Source organism: Ipomoea triloba, chromosome 2 (assembly GCF_003576645.1).
Source record: "Ipomoea triloba cultivar NCNSP0323 chromosome 2, ASM357664v1".
NCBI classification, from domain to species: domain Eukaryota; kingdom Viridiplantae; phylum Streptophyta; class Magnoliopsida; order Solanales; family Convolvulaceae; genus Ipomoea; species Ipomoea triloba.
Genome location: NC_044917.1, coordinates 3,934,797 through 3,950,584, shown reverse-complemented (window position 1 = coordinate 3,950,584; position 15,788 = coordinate 3,934,797). Strand labels below are relative to the sequence as shown.

Below are 15,788 nucleotides of genomic sequence, written 5' to 3'. Positions count from 1 at the left end.
GGGGGGGGGGGGGGGGGGGGGGGGGGGGGGGGGGGGGGGGGGGGGGGGGGGGGGGGGGGGGGGGGGGGGGGGGGGGGGGGGGGGGGGGGGGGGGGGGGGGGGGGGGGGGGGGGGGGGGGGGGGGGGGGGGGGGGGGGGGGGGGGGGGGATAAAAGAACCTGACGAAATTTTAGTTAGGTAACTATCCTTGAAGAAATTGATCTTTTAATTCAGTTCATTGTGATTTAGTGCGCATACTTATAACTAAAATTTATGGAGTATTACTGTGTGTCTAATGTATATGACTTCTGTTTCAGGCAAATCAGCAAATGCAAGAGAGTCTTATAGCTGGGCGCGGAATTGTGTTTTGTCGTGTTTTAGAAGCTGTACCTTGTCAAGGTAGTGGAGATAAAATTAAATTGCCTCCATCTTGCTTTACTGAATTGTCTGAACAAGGTGCCTTTGACAAAGGACCGCTGCACTTCTCTTTGACTGTCATTCATCAAAGCAGTTCTTCGAACACAAATGATGGACTGACCAACAGGAAAACACATGCGGGTGTCTTGGAGTTCACTGCAGAGGAAGGCTTCGCAGGGCTGCCTCCTCATATATGGAGTAACTTATTCTCTGTTGACAACCCAACATCCCCTACAGTTGAAGTGCAATATGTGTGGCTAGCAAAAGGAACATATGCAAAACTACAACCTGTTGAGCCAGGCTTTTCTGACATACCTAATCACAAGGCTGTTCTTGAAACAAGCCTTCGGCAGCATGCAACACTATCAGAAGGCGATGTTCTCACTGTTAGTCATGGTGTGCTGACATACCATTTGCGTGTGCTTGAGTTGAAACCTTCTTCTAGTGTATCTGTTTTAGAAACAGATATAGAGGTTGATGTAATCAGTGCTGATCCAGCTGCAGAAGGAACAAGTCAACATATACTAAGACCTCTAACTTTTGGGAAGCCAGAAGTTGGAGTTGTTGGGGAGGGCAACTACATCTACTATAAATTCTCCATAGATGATGGTACTTGGTTAAGAATTTCATCTGGGGATGCTGAAATTGAGGTGAAGGTAGAATCAACAGCACAAGATGGAGATACTGATTTGTATATTTCCAGACATCCTCTGTTATTCCCAACACAACACCAGCATGGGTGGTCTTCCCATGATGTGGGTTCAAAAGCTTTAGTTCTTGGTTCCAGGGACCAAGGCTTGGGAGCAGATACTTACAGTATTGGTGTTTATGGTTTCAAGGGAACAACCAGATACCAGCTGACAGTGACAGTTCAAGACAAATTGAAGCCAAAGTTGGGCCTGCAAACCTCAGTTTCCATATCTGAGACAGACACTGTTGAATGCCGGAATTGTAAGCATAACATACCTTCCAGAAGTATAGCGCTACATGAAGCATACTGTAGCAGGCACAACATCGTCTGTCAGCATGCCAGTTGTGGGATTGTTCTGAGGAGAGAAGAGGCAGAGAAACATGTCCACTGTGTTAAATGTGGGCAAGCTTTTCAGAAGGAAGAGATTGAGAAGCATATGAAAGTTTTCCATGAGCCACTTAATTGCCCGTGTGGTGTTGTCCTTGAGAAAGAAAAGATGGTAAGAATGCACTCTCTAGCTTTATTTATTTATTATTCTTGAGATGAATTACTTCCTTTGGTATTCATTTATAGCTTCATCTTGGGCATTGCGCATTGGGGCTGTGTGTATCTAACTTCTTTACAACTTTCAAAGGAAATATTCTGCTGCTGAAAATTTGTTTGCTTCCTATGTTTTCGGAACTCATTTATATACTTCTTTTGTGGTCGGTACTCGGTACTCTATTGTTATTATTTATTGCTGTTTGTAATTATTTCCCCCTGCTGCTGAGAATAGGTGCAACATCAATCTTCCGAGTGCCATTTGCGGTTAATTACATGCCGCTTCTGTGGAGACATGGTCCAAGCCGGGAATTCAGCTGCGGATGTGCGAGACCGGCTAAGAGGACTTACAGAGCATGAGAGTTTGTGTGGATCCAGAACTGCCCCTTGTGATTCATGTGGCCGATCAGTTATGTTAAAGGATATGGACATACACCATATTGCTGTTCACCAAAATAACTGATCCTAGCTAGCTAGCTATGCTATTCAGCTTCTTTCAAAACGAATATTGCATGTATTCTTCTTCTCCATTCTTCTGCCCAATGTTTATTGAATTTCAGTGGTTAAAATCTCTCAATGGCAGTTGTATTTATGCAATATGTTAGTATCATCTTCAGAATTTTTCTTGACTTACAGTTTGGCTATTGTGTACTCCCATTTATTTTATTTTTATTGTCTTGGCCCCTTTGAAAGATGGTGGTTAAGTATTGTACTATGATCATTGTATTCAGAAATGATGGATAATAAATTTATTTATTTAGTGTTTTTTCATTGTATGTGATTCCATTTCATCCGTAAGTTTGATTGATCAGTTATGGTTTAAAAAACCCATGCAATAATCAAATAAAATACTCCTAAACATCTTCTTCCCCAAGGGAATAGAAGAAGAAGAAGAAGAAGAAGCCATCTTAATATAAATAACATAAAAGAATGCTTTTGTGTAAACTATATATATAAAAGCAATATTAATAGCCAATAAAAGTGCTTTTCTAATAGTCAATAAAAATTCTTGTAAAAAACACAGTTTTATAAAATATCTGTTTAAATGCTTAGAAAAAGTTGCAATATTTAGCTTATGATGACAAACTTATCTAAACCTTAACTACCCTGAAATCTCAACAATGAGTTAGAAGAAGGGTGCTCGGTGGGGAGTTGCCTTTCTTTTGCGTTTGCGGGAACTTGTGTTTTGATTCTCCTCATCATCAGTATTCTCGATTGACTTCTTTGCACAAGCTTCCAGCTATACACAAATAAATAAATAAATAAAGATAATCAAATAAATATGATATTCTTTACTAGTTTGGTTTGTGCACATGCATAACATGCACTTAATTAACGTTGCAAATATAGTTAAATTAAATTCGTATTTTCTAAAGAATATATGTTTGTAATTTAGTTCTACATGTCACTTAATTTCGATCCTTACATAGTTACATGTATGTCATACATTATTACGTACCTTGCATGCAATACAACAGAAGCGATAGAGATGAGGATCGCGCAATTTCCTTTTGCATATATCACAAGACTCTCTCTGGTCAGAGCATTGTGAGCCTGAACCACTGTGTGGTAGTGGGTTGAAAGATATTATCCACTTCTTGTTGCATTTGTATGTCTGTACTTCAAATATACACACACATATATAAGGAAACACTCATATATGGTATACTACATGCATAATATACATACCTGGATTTTGGAGATGTCAAGGTATGGTCTTATCTCATCCAAGAGAACAACATCCTGGTACACATGTCGATAAATCTTGAGCATGTTGTGTTGATGATGATGAGATGATGAGATAATGCAGTGCTTGCAAAGAGCTAAATCACATTCAATGCAATACCCATTCAATTCACAGTTCTGAAGCTCATCATGGACTGGACAGCTACCAAAAAATGTTTTCTTTGTTAAGGATTCCACCCATTTTGGAACTTTCATACCCTTGGCCTTGGGGACTTCATCACCTCTAATTCGCTGCACCAAAATCTAATCTTTAAATATTTTATAATAATGAACACATACGGAGTTATAATCAAATAACAACATTAAAATAATATAATCATAACAAAATTAATTTGTTAAATTATTTTTAAATGGAGAGGTTTTGAAGTGAAAACCTTTCCAATAATTAGTTTTTTTTTTAAGAAAAAAAAAACATTTTCACTTTTGTTGTGTATAAAGGTATTTTGGGGAAAAAAAATTATTTTTTCCCAAATCACCGATTGAGTTCAATTTTAACTTTTTGGACCAAAAATTTAAAGAAAAAAAGCTTGTTACCGAACACATTTTAATTGTTGACCGAATTAAACAACTAAAAGTTAATCTAAAAAGAAATCATATCATTTACCAAACAAAGTCAAATTCAACCCTAAAAGCTCCCACCGTGAGTTTTTCATTTTTGAGAAAAATATTTTCATCTAAATGCATAATTCATAAGGTCAGAAAATAGCCTTAGTAATTTCATTAGGATTAAATAAACTCTTTTTAGAAATTAAAAAGTCTACAAGCATAGAACCAAAAATAATAATTTTAACTTTGATCCATTGGGTAAAACTATAATTTCAATGTTTGGCCATTTTACATATATCATTTCCAAATTTATAACAAATGCGGGATTATTTGGAGTTTAAAATAAAACAACAATTTTGTGAGTTAGGTCCGCGATCACACACATATATATAGGGTTTTGTTCCTATTAGAACACTCTCCAAATGAGAAGTGTGGACAAATCCTACCCATTGAGATCTAACTTAAGTGTTTAAAAACAAGGAAAAATAAGAGGAAAATGAGTTGACATTTCTCTAATTACACTTGTAATTGACAGTAGTGAATAAAAGTGCATAGCGAATAATTGACAGTGCATTTAGCAATTGTTTTTTCAAATTCTGTCAATACATTTCCAAATAATGCACAATCGTAATTACATAAATGTCATCATTTTTTGTTTCATTAATTTTCAATCTTTAACCATTTTAGATGGACCAAAGAAATTGCTCTCATTTGATCCTAATATATCATAACAGATATAATTATGAAATTATCAGTTTCCCTTCTTTAAAAAAAAAAAAAGGTGAAATTTACTTGAATGCACATACCTGTTTACATGACTCTGCTATTGAACTTCCGGACATTGTTTCATTCATGACCAAATCCTCCATTATATTGCTCATTAATTTCACTTCACTTTCAATGAGGCCGGTAGTGTTGGCTATATGAGAACGAAGCTTTACTTGAGAATGAATATAAGCTAAGGTTGTCAATTTGTCACAAAAATGAAACAAATGAAGCATTTCACCTTTTAACAAGAAAATTACAACGTTAAGGGGTTAATACAGTAATTCCATTACACCCAATTGTCAATTACAAATTATCTATATCTGGTGCACTATGCATTTACTGCATTCATTTATTTACAAAGTAAGCAGATTTTCCTAATTTGGAATCATAAACTAAATCTAAATTTCTTTTCTCTGACGTTGTTACCAAATGGGCAAATGTGACATTTGCAAACATCGATTTATGTAATAGAAGGTTTTAGAAATTCTTATAAGGTCTGCATTTATGTCAATTAGCTGGCAAATTTTTACAAGATATCATCAAATTACAAGGTACTTTGGACTATTGACATTTACTAATTTTTATTTTCGATTTTAATTGGACCATAAATGGTTACATTATTATCCTTAAATTTAATGCATTACGTGGATATTTAACTGAATAACCAAATTTGGAACAAAATCAATAGTAAATGAATTATTTATGATCAAATTTAGAATTGATATTAAAAATTGGTAAAAGTCTATAGTCAATGAACCATTTATACCACTAGTAATTTGGTTACAAATCCAATATTTGATAGAATCTTTTGTATATAAATTGTTGATTGTGATGATAGCCAAGATTGCACGAATCTATATGATCCACAATGAAGGTAAATATTAGAGTACATATTAGAGATGGGTGGGACAAATTATTCTTCCCACAGGGCTGCAGATTTATTCCACTCATCAAACTGATACACATTACACAGTATTATGTACAACCAAAAAATGTGGTAAATAATGCAAACACACACAACACTGTAAATTTTCTGAACTGAAATGTTGGTCCATTTTACAAGTGGCAACAGGGAAAAACCAGAGTCTTATCTCCCAGACATCAGATTTATGAGGCCTTGGTTTCCATAGAAGGCGCCGACGTCCCAATCCTCTGTTGACGACGAGAGTGTCATTAGAGCGACCACTATCGACCTCATGCTTGGCCGTATTTGAGGGTTCTCGTGAGTGCAAGCTTTGGCGAGCTGCGCCATCTGTGATTGCCAAGACACACACATGCTATTCTTTATAAACGCAAAATCAATTTAAGAATCTTTACTGAATTAAGTGAAGAGGCTCGGCTGTTCATCTCCTGGGATGCAGATATCAGTACAGTATGTTAAAAAAAAATTACCTTTCGGACCGAGTCCAATGGGTAGGTGTCTCCAAGTCTAGGGTCAACCAGCGTTCGAATGTCATCGTTGGGCTCTGGTTGACTGAGGACTTCTTCAAACTGTGATCACAAAGAACGTAATTGCTACTGTTAGTCCACGAGCCCAACAAAGAATGATCAGCGTAATTAACAAGCTAAGAAATCTAACAATAGACTACAAGTGCAAAAGTGTTCTTAGGAATGGAATAATTGCTTGAAATGAAGAGGGGGGGGCGTCTTGGCACCGTTTATGTGCTCAGAACTTACCAAAGCAACTAGGCCCTTTGACTCGGCTACAGAACCGTTTGCCTTCACTATAGCTTCCTTGGCAGAAATTAACTCGTAAAGAACAACTCCAAAAGCATAGACATCAACTTTAGGAGAGACATCTCCGTACTGAGCATACCTGCACAAGGATCGTGAAATTGGTCACATGCCCACCAAAAACATTATTCCAGATAAAGATCCGGGAATGAAAAGAGTGCTATCAAAGGAACTCAAGTATCATCAATACGATGGCCCTGATCGAACCTCTATGTAAATTGGAGATTGTTTCCTTCTCAACTACTCAAGGTGAACATATTTCTATGATTCTAAAAGTGCTTGATACAAATTATTAATGAACCTAAATTATGCACACGTTTTAAAGTTAATAATGTTTCATTAGCAGTCTAGGACTACAGAACTTACTCCGGGGGCATGTAGCCAAATGTACCAACCAGACGTGTCGGCAAAGATGAACTTCCAACTTCAGTCAGTTTCGTTAAACCAAAATCAGCAACCTGTATCATAAACAATGTACACCAATTTCAAAATTTTAAACAGAGAATATCAAATCGCCACCCACAATCTATTTTCCAAATATGAAATTAGCGGCTCCATACCTTTGCGTGGAAGTTTTTGTCTATTAGGATATTTGCTGGTTTAATATCACGATGGATGTATACAGGAACCGTATGCTCGTGTATATATTCAAGACCCCTAGCTGAATCCAGGGCAATTTGCACCCTAGTTGACCATGGTAATGGGTCCCTCCCTGGAATTAAATGCATCGAGTGATTAAAAACGGTATAAGTATAAACTTATAATTTCATCACACAGTTAAGTCTAAAAATCTTACCTGTACCACGCAGATGTTGACTTAAGTTGCCATTCTCAATGTATTCATATACAAGGAAGAGAGAACCTTCAACACAGTACCCTATCAAGCGCACCTGCATTTAATACAGCAAAAAAGAACGGAAAACACTGCAAATGTCAACCAAAGTTATTGTTTACAAGGCTTGTCTGTGCAAGAGCAAGATCGACTTTCATTATTATAATTATGCGAAAACAAAATTCTGAAGATTTTCTAAAACTTGATATACACTAGCAACAGTTTCTACAAGCAGTCTAAGATGGGTAAAGATGACAGAAAAAAATAAAAACATAAAAAAATTCTCGATTAAGTTGGATAAATTTAGACGAATAATGTATAAAGGAAAAAGGATAGCCTCAAAAGAAAAATGCTTCTTTGTCAGAGAAGATAACACCATAGCACAGTACCAGGTTCAGGTGATGAACACGTGTCAAAACCTTCAGTTCAGCAAGAAATTCTTTTGTTGCTTGCATATCCATTTTCTTAATCGCTGCTTTCTGCAAAAATATTTTTTTAAAAAAAGATGTCAAGGAAGAGTAGGACTGAGGATAATTCCAGATTATTAAAATGTAGACGGTAATAACCACACACCTCTCCTCTAAGCTCGGCATAGTAGACAGCACCAAAGCCACCCTCACCAATCTTATTTGCGAGGCTGAAGTCACCAGTTGCACTTGCAAGTTCTTCATATGAGAATTCAACAGATTTTTCAACAGTAATGCCTGAAATGACCGGAGCAGCTCCATCAGGAGCACGAGCAGAATCTGCACCTTTAAGTGCCGTGACTTCTTGCCCTAACCTCACAAAGAGGGTAATATGGATCAGTTAACTAAAAGATATCTAAATCAGGTTCATTCAATAAGGATGACAGAAAAAGATAGACACGTGAATTCTTTCAAGTTATCACATTTTTAATTTACTCCTAAACAGCCCTCAACTTATCTATTAATTTGTTAAAGATAATAATAGATGCATTCAGTAACTGATAGCTCAGATGGATACCTTATATTGAGGTATCAGAAAGATAATCATGTCAACAAAATGAAGGGACGTCTTGAAAATGGGCAGTAAATAAATTCCTTCCAAGAAAATAACATAGAAAGCTTAGATATCACTATCAACTGGGAATATCTGATAGGCCTTAAAGGAAGTACAGAAAGATAATTGTAAAAGATTATGCAAAGCACCTAAAAGTTTATTAGATACTAGTCAGGTTCAATATAATCATTAGAAAAAGAGAAGTTCACATGTTTATTTAATACCCTAAAATATGTATCAAAAGAAAGAAAAGAAGAAAAAAAAAATCAGTCTAAAGGGAATAGCAACTATCATTACCGAAGTGATGGGATTGATTTTCTGAAGTTGGCAGCAACGAGACCTTCTCTTTCCTCTTTCTGTAAAATCCCACATAGATTAAACCTGCCAATAAAAATACTCCTGCTATTGCTGCTACAGATATCCCAGCTTTGCCCGCAGTTGATAGTCCTGATTATATAGAGGAATAATGTAAGTTAAGGTATTGTAAAGTCTTCTATGACATCTTCAAATTGAGCCCAAGAATTGACAATGAAGAAGCCAACATTGTAGCAGGGCAAGGAGAAACCACCTGTGCTGTAGAACAACGAAATTAAACAAAAAAAAAAATGTCAGCAATAAGCAAACAATAGTAAAATTGAAAAGAATGGACATGATTTTTATTGAAAACAACATCAAAGCTTAAAAAAGCTACCTTTTTGGCATAGGTGGAAAGTTCCCATTTCTATCTGCAAAAAGATTTAAGGCACCAAAGTTAACAAACCTTTCAAAAGTTGAGAGCGGATGAAAACATCTTAAACGGCATAGGCTATAGCAAGGCAACCCATGGCTGTTAGACACTCAGATATCGATTAGCAAGACAAACCAGTTGTATGCATACAAAAAGCATGATATATCCATAACTTTGAAGTCCTAACTCTGGTTTTTCTTGATATATTATGATCTAATGCACACCAGGATATGACAATCCTTTAAACAGTCTAGAATATATAGCACAGACTTTCAATCAAATGCAGAAAAAATGAAACTTTCCGGTAAACATTGGCACAAGAAATGTCACTGAACCCTATCAAACCCCCTATTACCATCAAAATGTCCCTCTACAATATAACCGGTAAAAGACTAGAGCTTTCTCAATTCTCAATCAAATCTGCTCCTCCCCAATAAAGCTGTTATCTTTTTCTTTTTCTTTTCTCTATATATTAGGTTTCCAGCTTACACCAGATTAAGTCACCCTATCAGGGTTCCTTTCTACCCTTGCCTATAACAATAGATCTTTTCGAACTGCAACTAGGTGGTGATTGGTCGAACCAATTGAGTTAGCTCGGGACTAAAACTGTTATCTTTAAAATCAAGGCTTCAATTAAGACGAAACAAATTACCCTATCCTAATTCCTAACAGAGTGTATATAGGAAATAAAAGATGTATCCGTGAATAAGATATACCTCTTCCCGGCACAAACACCACCCCACTCCCGGCATTGAAATTCACTCCCGGATTATACCTCCGAACCAAATCTTCACTGACGTTAGCCGCGTTTGCCACCGACGACAAGCTCTCCCCGGGCCTCAGGGGATACGTAACAAACAGGCCGTAGTCCGGGGAGACATCCCTATCCCCGCACGAGCAATTCACCGTCACGTTCAATGTCGCCCCCGTATCCGGAATATTGTTATCCGTGTAACTGTTAAATCTCCTCAACGAGTCAACAGTCGTCAAATTGGAATAAAACCTTTCCGCAACGCGTTCATACGTATCCCCGGGAATCACACCGTACGAAAAAACTCTCCCCAAAAACTCGCCGTTTTCCAGGCAATCACATCGGAAAGGCACGAGAATCCTGGTGCGGGCCAGGACGCTATCCTGGTTCGGAATATTTTCAGGGGGGCTATAGGCAACGATATCGGCGGGAGGAACAGAGAACAATTGCGAAGTGAAAGTGAGGTTTGTGCCTTCCCAAACGTAGTACGATGCTAGAGCTAAGTCACAGCTCTCGCTGCAACGGCACTCAGCTGAGGGAGCGAGTGATGATAAGCTAAGAAAAGACAAGATCATCCCCAGGAGAATCGAGCGAGTTCCATGTTTGGATTGCAGAAAGAGCGACATGTTTTGAGCAAAACATACGATGAAAGAGCAGAGGAGATTTCTTGGCGCTGGTAAGATTGAAGAAGAAGGAGAATGAAGAAAGGTCTCTTGAGAGAGATTTCGAAATGGAGCGTTGACTGAGTCCGGAGATATATTGAACAAAAAAAAAATGGAAATAGGCAATTGATTGAATTGGCCAATTTGGTGGCAAAAACAAATATTTCTACGAACAAGTGACGTATTTCACCGCTGTTCTAATGTTCTTCTGGGAATATTTTGGTGATACCAATTTTTTACTCCCTAATATTTAATTGGATGTTACTTAGATTAAGGATCTTAAAATATGAATATTAAATGACAGCCATCCCATTAAAAAAATAGCTCAAAACCCATTTTATAAAAGACAAAAATCACAGTCACTATGTAAATTTCTCTATCTTTTTTTTCAACTTGATAAAGTACAATGAGCCAATTGCTTCTATTGATACTCGATTTCTATCTCATTCTTTCAATCCCATAACACACAAAGAGTCAATTCACTTTTACTAATGCTAGATCATGACTTCCCATATGAGAGAGTTATTATATATTATCTTGGTATTTAATTATTAATCTAGACTGATAGAACATGTATTTTAATTATAATTAACTATTTATAAGAAAAAATTGTTCTAAAAAAAATAAATAAACTATAGTCCCAAGTCTAAATTGTTCTAACGCGTTGAACGTATAACACATAATTCTTCTCGGCGGCGGGATTGGTTTTACTTTACATGGTTGTTCGTGACGTTTTGTTTGGTTTGTACGCGCGATCATCATTTGCTTTCAATTTGGGCCTATTTCTTTATGGGCCTAACTCAAACTAGAGATGCTATTCATAACTCAAAATTGACAAATTAATATGATAATTGAAAAATTAGTGAATTTAAATAAAATCAATCCGATTAATACAAAATTGATAAATTTAACATCTCGATAGGATTGACTAAGATTAACAGTGTTGACCTGATTGATATCACTAGCTCTATCTCAATTAGAAAATATAAATTTTTTACTCTTACTTTCTAGAGTTTAACCTAGGCTACTATTTTGATATCTTAGAACAATCTCAATTGTGATGGTTTTTTTATGTTTTTTGCAGACCAACTAGGAGACAAAAAAAGGGTTAAAAAGAAAAAAGAAAAACAAGTCTTTCTTCTATTAGTCCAAAAACCTTGCTTTGATTTTTACTCTTACTGTGATTGGCCTTAAAGTGTATTTAAGATGACAAAGTAGATTTTCAAACAATTATTTGGATGAATTCCAGTTACAATTGTTGGAATGGTGAAATGTTTCAATTATAAAATTTTGAGAAAATGGTCAAAAAACTTTTAAATTTTATTGGAAAGTTAATTATTCCCTTAAATTTTTAAAATTTGCAATTAAACTCATAAACATGTTATTTTGGTATGTTGAAGTCCAAAACTCGAACCGCCTACTTTATAACTAACTCCAACGACTTTCCGAACAACTCTTGCGAGATTTTGGGACAAAACGCCAACGACCGACATGTTTGCATGTCATTTTCTCCATCGGAAACAGAAAGCAATTAATATTCCATTGTTGTTTTTCAAGTTATTTCAATATAATTATGATTTTAACATTAATTGTTATTATCAAACGCACATTTCCACCTACAATGACCAATAGTTTCAATATTTGTGAATAATTTAGAGAGATTAGTATAGTTAATTGTTGTATTTGAATATATTCATCTTAAAAATATATTAGGCCATAACACTATTCTTCTAAACGCATGCATACATGCAAATTACAGTAGTATTAATTACTTTTGGTGTTTCATTAATTATTATAGTTATTAACATTTATAAGACATTTCGTTCATGTTATATAATATAAACCACAGTAATGATTAGTATGGGCATTGAAGTATTGCATTTTATTTGATTCGCATAAGTGTGAGACTTTTTTAGATAGTGCGTGATTTTTTTTTTAAAGTTGCAATCTCAAAGATTTCACCTCCAAATTTGTATGACTATATTAACATACAACACTATAAACATTTTCCTAATTTTTTAAGGCATAGTTGAGGATGCTTGGTTTGTCCTTATGTCGTAATCAAGCAAAGGACAAATATTTATTGTTCAAATATGGTAATAATTGTGTTTCTTTGAAAGATTCCGCAACTTTCTTTCTTTCTTTTTTTTTTTTTTTTTTTTGATAAAATAATTTCTTAAGAAGGTATGAATGGTTTGGTTGAAAGTAATTAATAAGACGGGAAAATCAAATTTATACGGCTACAAAAATGTTGACTACGCACATATCCTTCTTTTTTACGGCGTATTTGTAATGATAAAAAATGTTTTATATAAATATCTCGTTTTTATTTTTTCCTCCAAAAGTCATATCTTAGATAACCTAAATGCCCCACTGCATAATTTTCTTTATTATACGAAAAAGATTTCATCCATTTCTGGATGAACCCTCCTTTGTGATCGTAACCGATAAAAAACTTCAAGGAAATAAATCATTATGGGTTGTTCATACTTGATTGATTCAAACCAATAACTAATATATATTACTTTAACTATTAGTTTAAACATTTAATTGAAATGAAACGCATCATTAATTTGATATTAAAGTCAACTTTATACGAAATCACGAGTTTGAATAATTTTCATTTCACCAGAAAGAAAAAAGATTACAGGCAAGGTGTTGCCCTTCAGTTCTCCGTACATTGTTGGGGAGCAAAGATTAATGGTGTTATATATGGTGATGGCGATAAGAAGCAGAGGTGTATGGATGCGTTCAATAGCAATATGAATGTGATGATGAACAACAAAAAGCTAGGCTGCGCACTCTTAGCTTATAATGCGCCCTACCCATGTTAGTTTGACCTAGCTACCCTATTCTTGGATAATGTCCTTCAACTAGAGATGCTCACAATTCAACTAAATTGAATTTATCATAAATTGATATGAAATTAAAAATTCGTGAATCTAAAATTTTTCCAACTCAATTTTCTTTTATAAAAATTATAGACTCAATCATATGTGTACAATATTATTTTTACGGATTAGACTGATTGAAAAAATCCCATAAAAATTAATATTACGAGAATAATATTTCACTTACTCAACCCCTTTCGGGGCATCTATTTGCGATCCGTTCTTGAAAACCCTTCACCTTGATTGGTAGCTTCTGCCATTATCAACCGCCACCATCCCTATTGATTATCATTGTCAAGCCCAGACCAGAGCCACCTTAATTGCTCATCTGATCTGATCTCACTGTACTACTGTTAAAGATCCAATGATATGACACCTTTAAAAACAAACAAAATATTATATTATACTTTATATGTATATTTCAAAACATTCTTTACTTGTAGTTCAAGTTCTTTTCATGATCGGAAATAAACATATGGTTAATTAAGTATATATGGATGAGTATGAAATTTAAATTAAGATCTAATACTAGCACGTCATTAAATACTAGAGATAACTTCTAATTATAAAATATGTATGTTTACGTATCTCATAGATTTATTTTACAAATATTTTCTTTATCTCATCTCAAAATTTTTTTTTTGACAAATTCAATGTCAAAAGTGGGATTTAAACCCACGCCTTCTCACAAAGACCAGAACTTGAGTCTGGCGCCTTAGACCACTCGACCATCTTGACCTTTCAATTTATTTATCACTTTTAAGTAAACCTAGATTCATTGTAATTATTTACACACAAAAAATATTTTGTACCAAATAAATAAAATGGCTTTGGGTTGTTTATTGTAAATAATCATAAAACATCTGACCCTCTACAATGTGCATACATGCATTAAAGTAATTTTATTTTACTTTATAAATGCCAAATACTAAATTACACTATTATTTATCTCAACTGCACATCAAAGTTCATCAATGATTAGAGTTTTAGTTATTAAAAAAAATCAAAAAAAAAAAAGCAAGTAAAAACAAAAAAATATATATGTACAAGTTCAGTTTCATAATTATTACAAACTTTCAAGTTTACAATAATAGTTTATAAAATATTAATCGTGCCTTTTTTAGCAACTCTTAACTGTTATAGAGCAAATCAGTTATCAATTTTTTTTTTTTACGTGAGAGTATATTTTTACTTAAACCCTCCCATAAAAACCTTGTTAATTTGTGTATTTGACTATTTGATATAATGGGCATGCACAAAAGTACTCATTAAAACAAAGACCAAAAATACTTTGAAGTGTATCAAACTATTTGTCTCCATTTTCCAACATATGTATGACATGGACCAACCACATCCATGTACATATGTACATATAATCAAAGTTGTTGTACCACCTTTGCCTTAATTAGCTTTAAACAAACCTAGCTATTCCATCTATTTTACATATATTTCTCTAAACACAATAATATTCCCCCACACAATCAACCATGTATCATCACCACCACTTTCACTTCTACACCTCCTTTCTCATTGCTCTCCTCCTATTCACCTCGCCGTCGATCATAATTCAAGCCGTTCTGCCGCCGCCGGTTGATTCTTCCGCCCCGTCGGAGCGAAGCAGCCAGCAAGCGTTTCAGCCTTTGCCGGCCGGTGCTCCGGCCGCGTCTAGAGATTTCGAGCCGGAGAAGAGAAAAATCCCCACCGGCTCAAATCCACTCCACAACAAGAGGTAGCCGGCCATGGTTCATTTGGAGTTAATTAAGTATAAATTTTCTTGCATGTTAGGCAGTAAGCAAGCTTAGCTTAGAGATAGAATAATAGAGGTTGTTGTACAGTAAGTTTATACATACTTCTCTACAAGCTAGCTTGGAATGAGGTAAATTACTTTAATTTAAGAGATTATAAGTTTACTTAGTTTCAAGTAGCTTCCGTATTAATATTGATCAACAGATAAATAGAACGTTGATCCTATATTCATATCTAGAAGTATATATGAAAGATCGATTATGTTTACATCGCTACCGATCATGTTTTGTGTTCATAAGTTTAATTTACATCCCTCATAAAATTTCAAACAAAGTAAGAGATACAATAGAGATATTAATTAGTTGATGTCATTTTTATCTGAATTTGATAAAAATTTCATACTACTGTGTACTTTACAAAGTGGTATATCATACAGGCTTTAGTATAGGTACATTAGAGAAGTATAACCTACCGACGACATTATAAAATTTTTCATGATTTCAAACTTTGTTATTCAGAAAATATATAATGTGGAGTAATTTTTAAAAATTTCAAATCTTTATATGAGCTTTTTCATTTTCATTTATCAAATATGAAGTTGAACCATTCAATTTAATTTGTTGAAATAGTAAAGTTTATGATTATGATGATGAAGTGGAGAATGTACATACAGCAAGATTTTAAATCATGATGGGCCCAACATTTAAATACCCCCATTACTTCATGCAACCACCTTGC

The 15,788-nt window shown here is 34.9% G+C and overlaps 3 protein-coding genes and 1 non-coding gene across 6 annotated transcripts; 1 reads left to right on the top strand and 3 right to left on the bottom strand.

The window, feature by feature from the left end:
* The first annotated feature begins 282 nt into the window (after nucleotides 1-282).
* On the top strand, nucleotides 283-2,398 carry LOC116010178. The gene is made up of 2 exons (XM_031249460.1): nucleotides 283-1,586; nucleotides 1,863-2,398. The coding sequence occupies exons 1-2, from the start codon at nucleotides 309-311 to the stop codon at nucleotides 2,088-2,090; spliced, it is 1,506 nt and encodes a 501-aa protein (XP_031105320.1). The 5' UTR covers nucleotides 283-308; the 3' UTR covers nucleotides 2,091-2,398.
* Nucleotides 2,399-2,753: 355 nt separating this feature from the next.
* LOC116010088 lies at nucleotides 2,754-4,920 on the bottom strand. The gene is made up of 4 exons (XM_031249352.1): nucleotides 4,726-4,920; nucleotides 3,317-3,604; nucleotides 3,087-3,242; nucleotides 2,754-2,867 (listed from the first exon to the last, which is right to left on the bottom strand). The coding sequence occupies exons 1-4, from the start codon at nucleotides 4,918-4,920 to the stop codon at nucleotides 2,754-2,756; spliced, it is 753 nt and encodes a 250-aa protein (XP_031105212.1).
* A 561-nt stretch (nucleotides 4,921-5,481) lies between these two features.
* LOC116010466 (chitin elicitor receptor kinase 1) lies at nucleotides 5,482-10,524 on the bottom strand. Of its 3 annotated transcripts, none has more exons than XM_031249891.1 (13): nucleotides 9,717-10,524; nucleotides 8,965-8,998; nucleotides 8,842-8,846; nucleotides 8,571-8,720; nucleotides 7,827-8,029; nucleotides 7,643-7,732; nucleotides 7,218-7,311; nucleotides 6,982-7,133; nucleotides 6,788-6,879; nucleotides 6,365-6,503; nucleotides 6,080-6,178; nucleotides 5,746-5,939; nucleotides 5,482-5,706 (listed from the first exon to the last, which is right to left on the bottom strand). In XM_031249891.1, the coding sequence occupies exons 1-12, from the start codon at nucleotides 10,375-10,377 to the stop codon at nucleotides 5,775-5,777; spliced, it is 1,884 nt and encodes a 627-aa protein (XP_031105751.1). In that variant the 5' UTR covers nucleotides 10,378-10,524; the 3' UTR covers nucleotides 5,482-5,706; nucleotides 5,746-5,774. The 3 variants fall into 3 exon arrangements, with proteins under 3 accessions (XP_031105751.1, XP_031105752.1, XP_031105750.1); XM_031249892.1 differs by having other exon boundaries at nucleotides 5,482-5,709; nucleotides 5,749-5,939; XM_031249890.1 differs by having other exon boundaries at nucleotides 5,514-5,939.
* A 3,434-nt stretch (nucleotides 10,525-13,958) lies between these two features.
* TRNAL-CAA lies at nucleotides 13,959-14,042 on the bottom strand. Its single transcript has one exon. It is a non-coding gene; the product is annotated as a tRNA-Leu (tRNA).
* Nucleotides 14,043-15,788: the final 1,746 nt, after the last annotated feature.

What these genes read in the sequence shown, in the direction of transcription:
- LOC116010088 (XM_031249352.1), bottom strand. Translation starts at nt 4,920, where the DNA reads ATGCTTCATTTGTTTCATTTTTGTGACAAATTGACAACCTTAGCTTAT. An exon ending in TAGCAGAGTCATGTAAACAG is followed by an intron (nt 3,605 to 4,725) that starts GTATGTGCATTC and finishes ATTTTGGTGCAG; the next exon opens with CGAATTAGAGGTGATGAAGT. An exon ending in TCTGTTGTATTGCATGCAAG is followed by an intron (nt 2,868 to 3,086) that starts GTACGTAATAAT and finishes ATTTGTGTATAG; the next exon opens with CTGGAAGCTTGTGCAAAGAA.
- LOC116010178 (XM_031249460.1), top strand. Translation starts at nt 309, where the DNA reads ATGCAAGAGAGTCTTATAGCTGGGCGCGGAATTGTGTTTTGTCGTGTT. An exon ending in TCCTTGAGAAAGAAAAGATG is followed by an intron (nt 1,587 to 1,862) that starts GTAAGAATGCAC and finishes TGCTGAGAATAG; the next exon opens with GTGCAACATCAATCTTCCGA.
- LOC116010466 (XM_031249891.1), bottom strand. Translation starts at nt 10,377, where the DNA reads ATGTCGCTCTTTCTGCAATCCAAACATGGAACTCGCTCGATTCTCCTG. An exon ending in ATGCCGAGCTTAGAGGAGAG is followed by an intron (nt 7,733 to 7,826) that starts GTGTGTGGTTAT and finishes ATATTTTTGCAG; the next exon opens with AAAGCAGCGATTAAGAAAAT. An exon ending in CATTGGACTCGGTCCGAAAG is followed by an intron (nt 5,940 to 6,079) that starts GTAATTTTTTTT and finishes TGGCAATCACAG; the next exon opens with ATGGCGCAGCTCGCCAAAGC.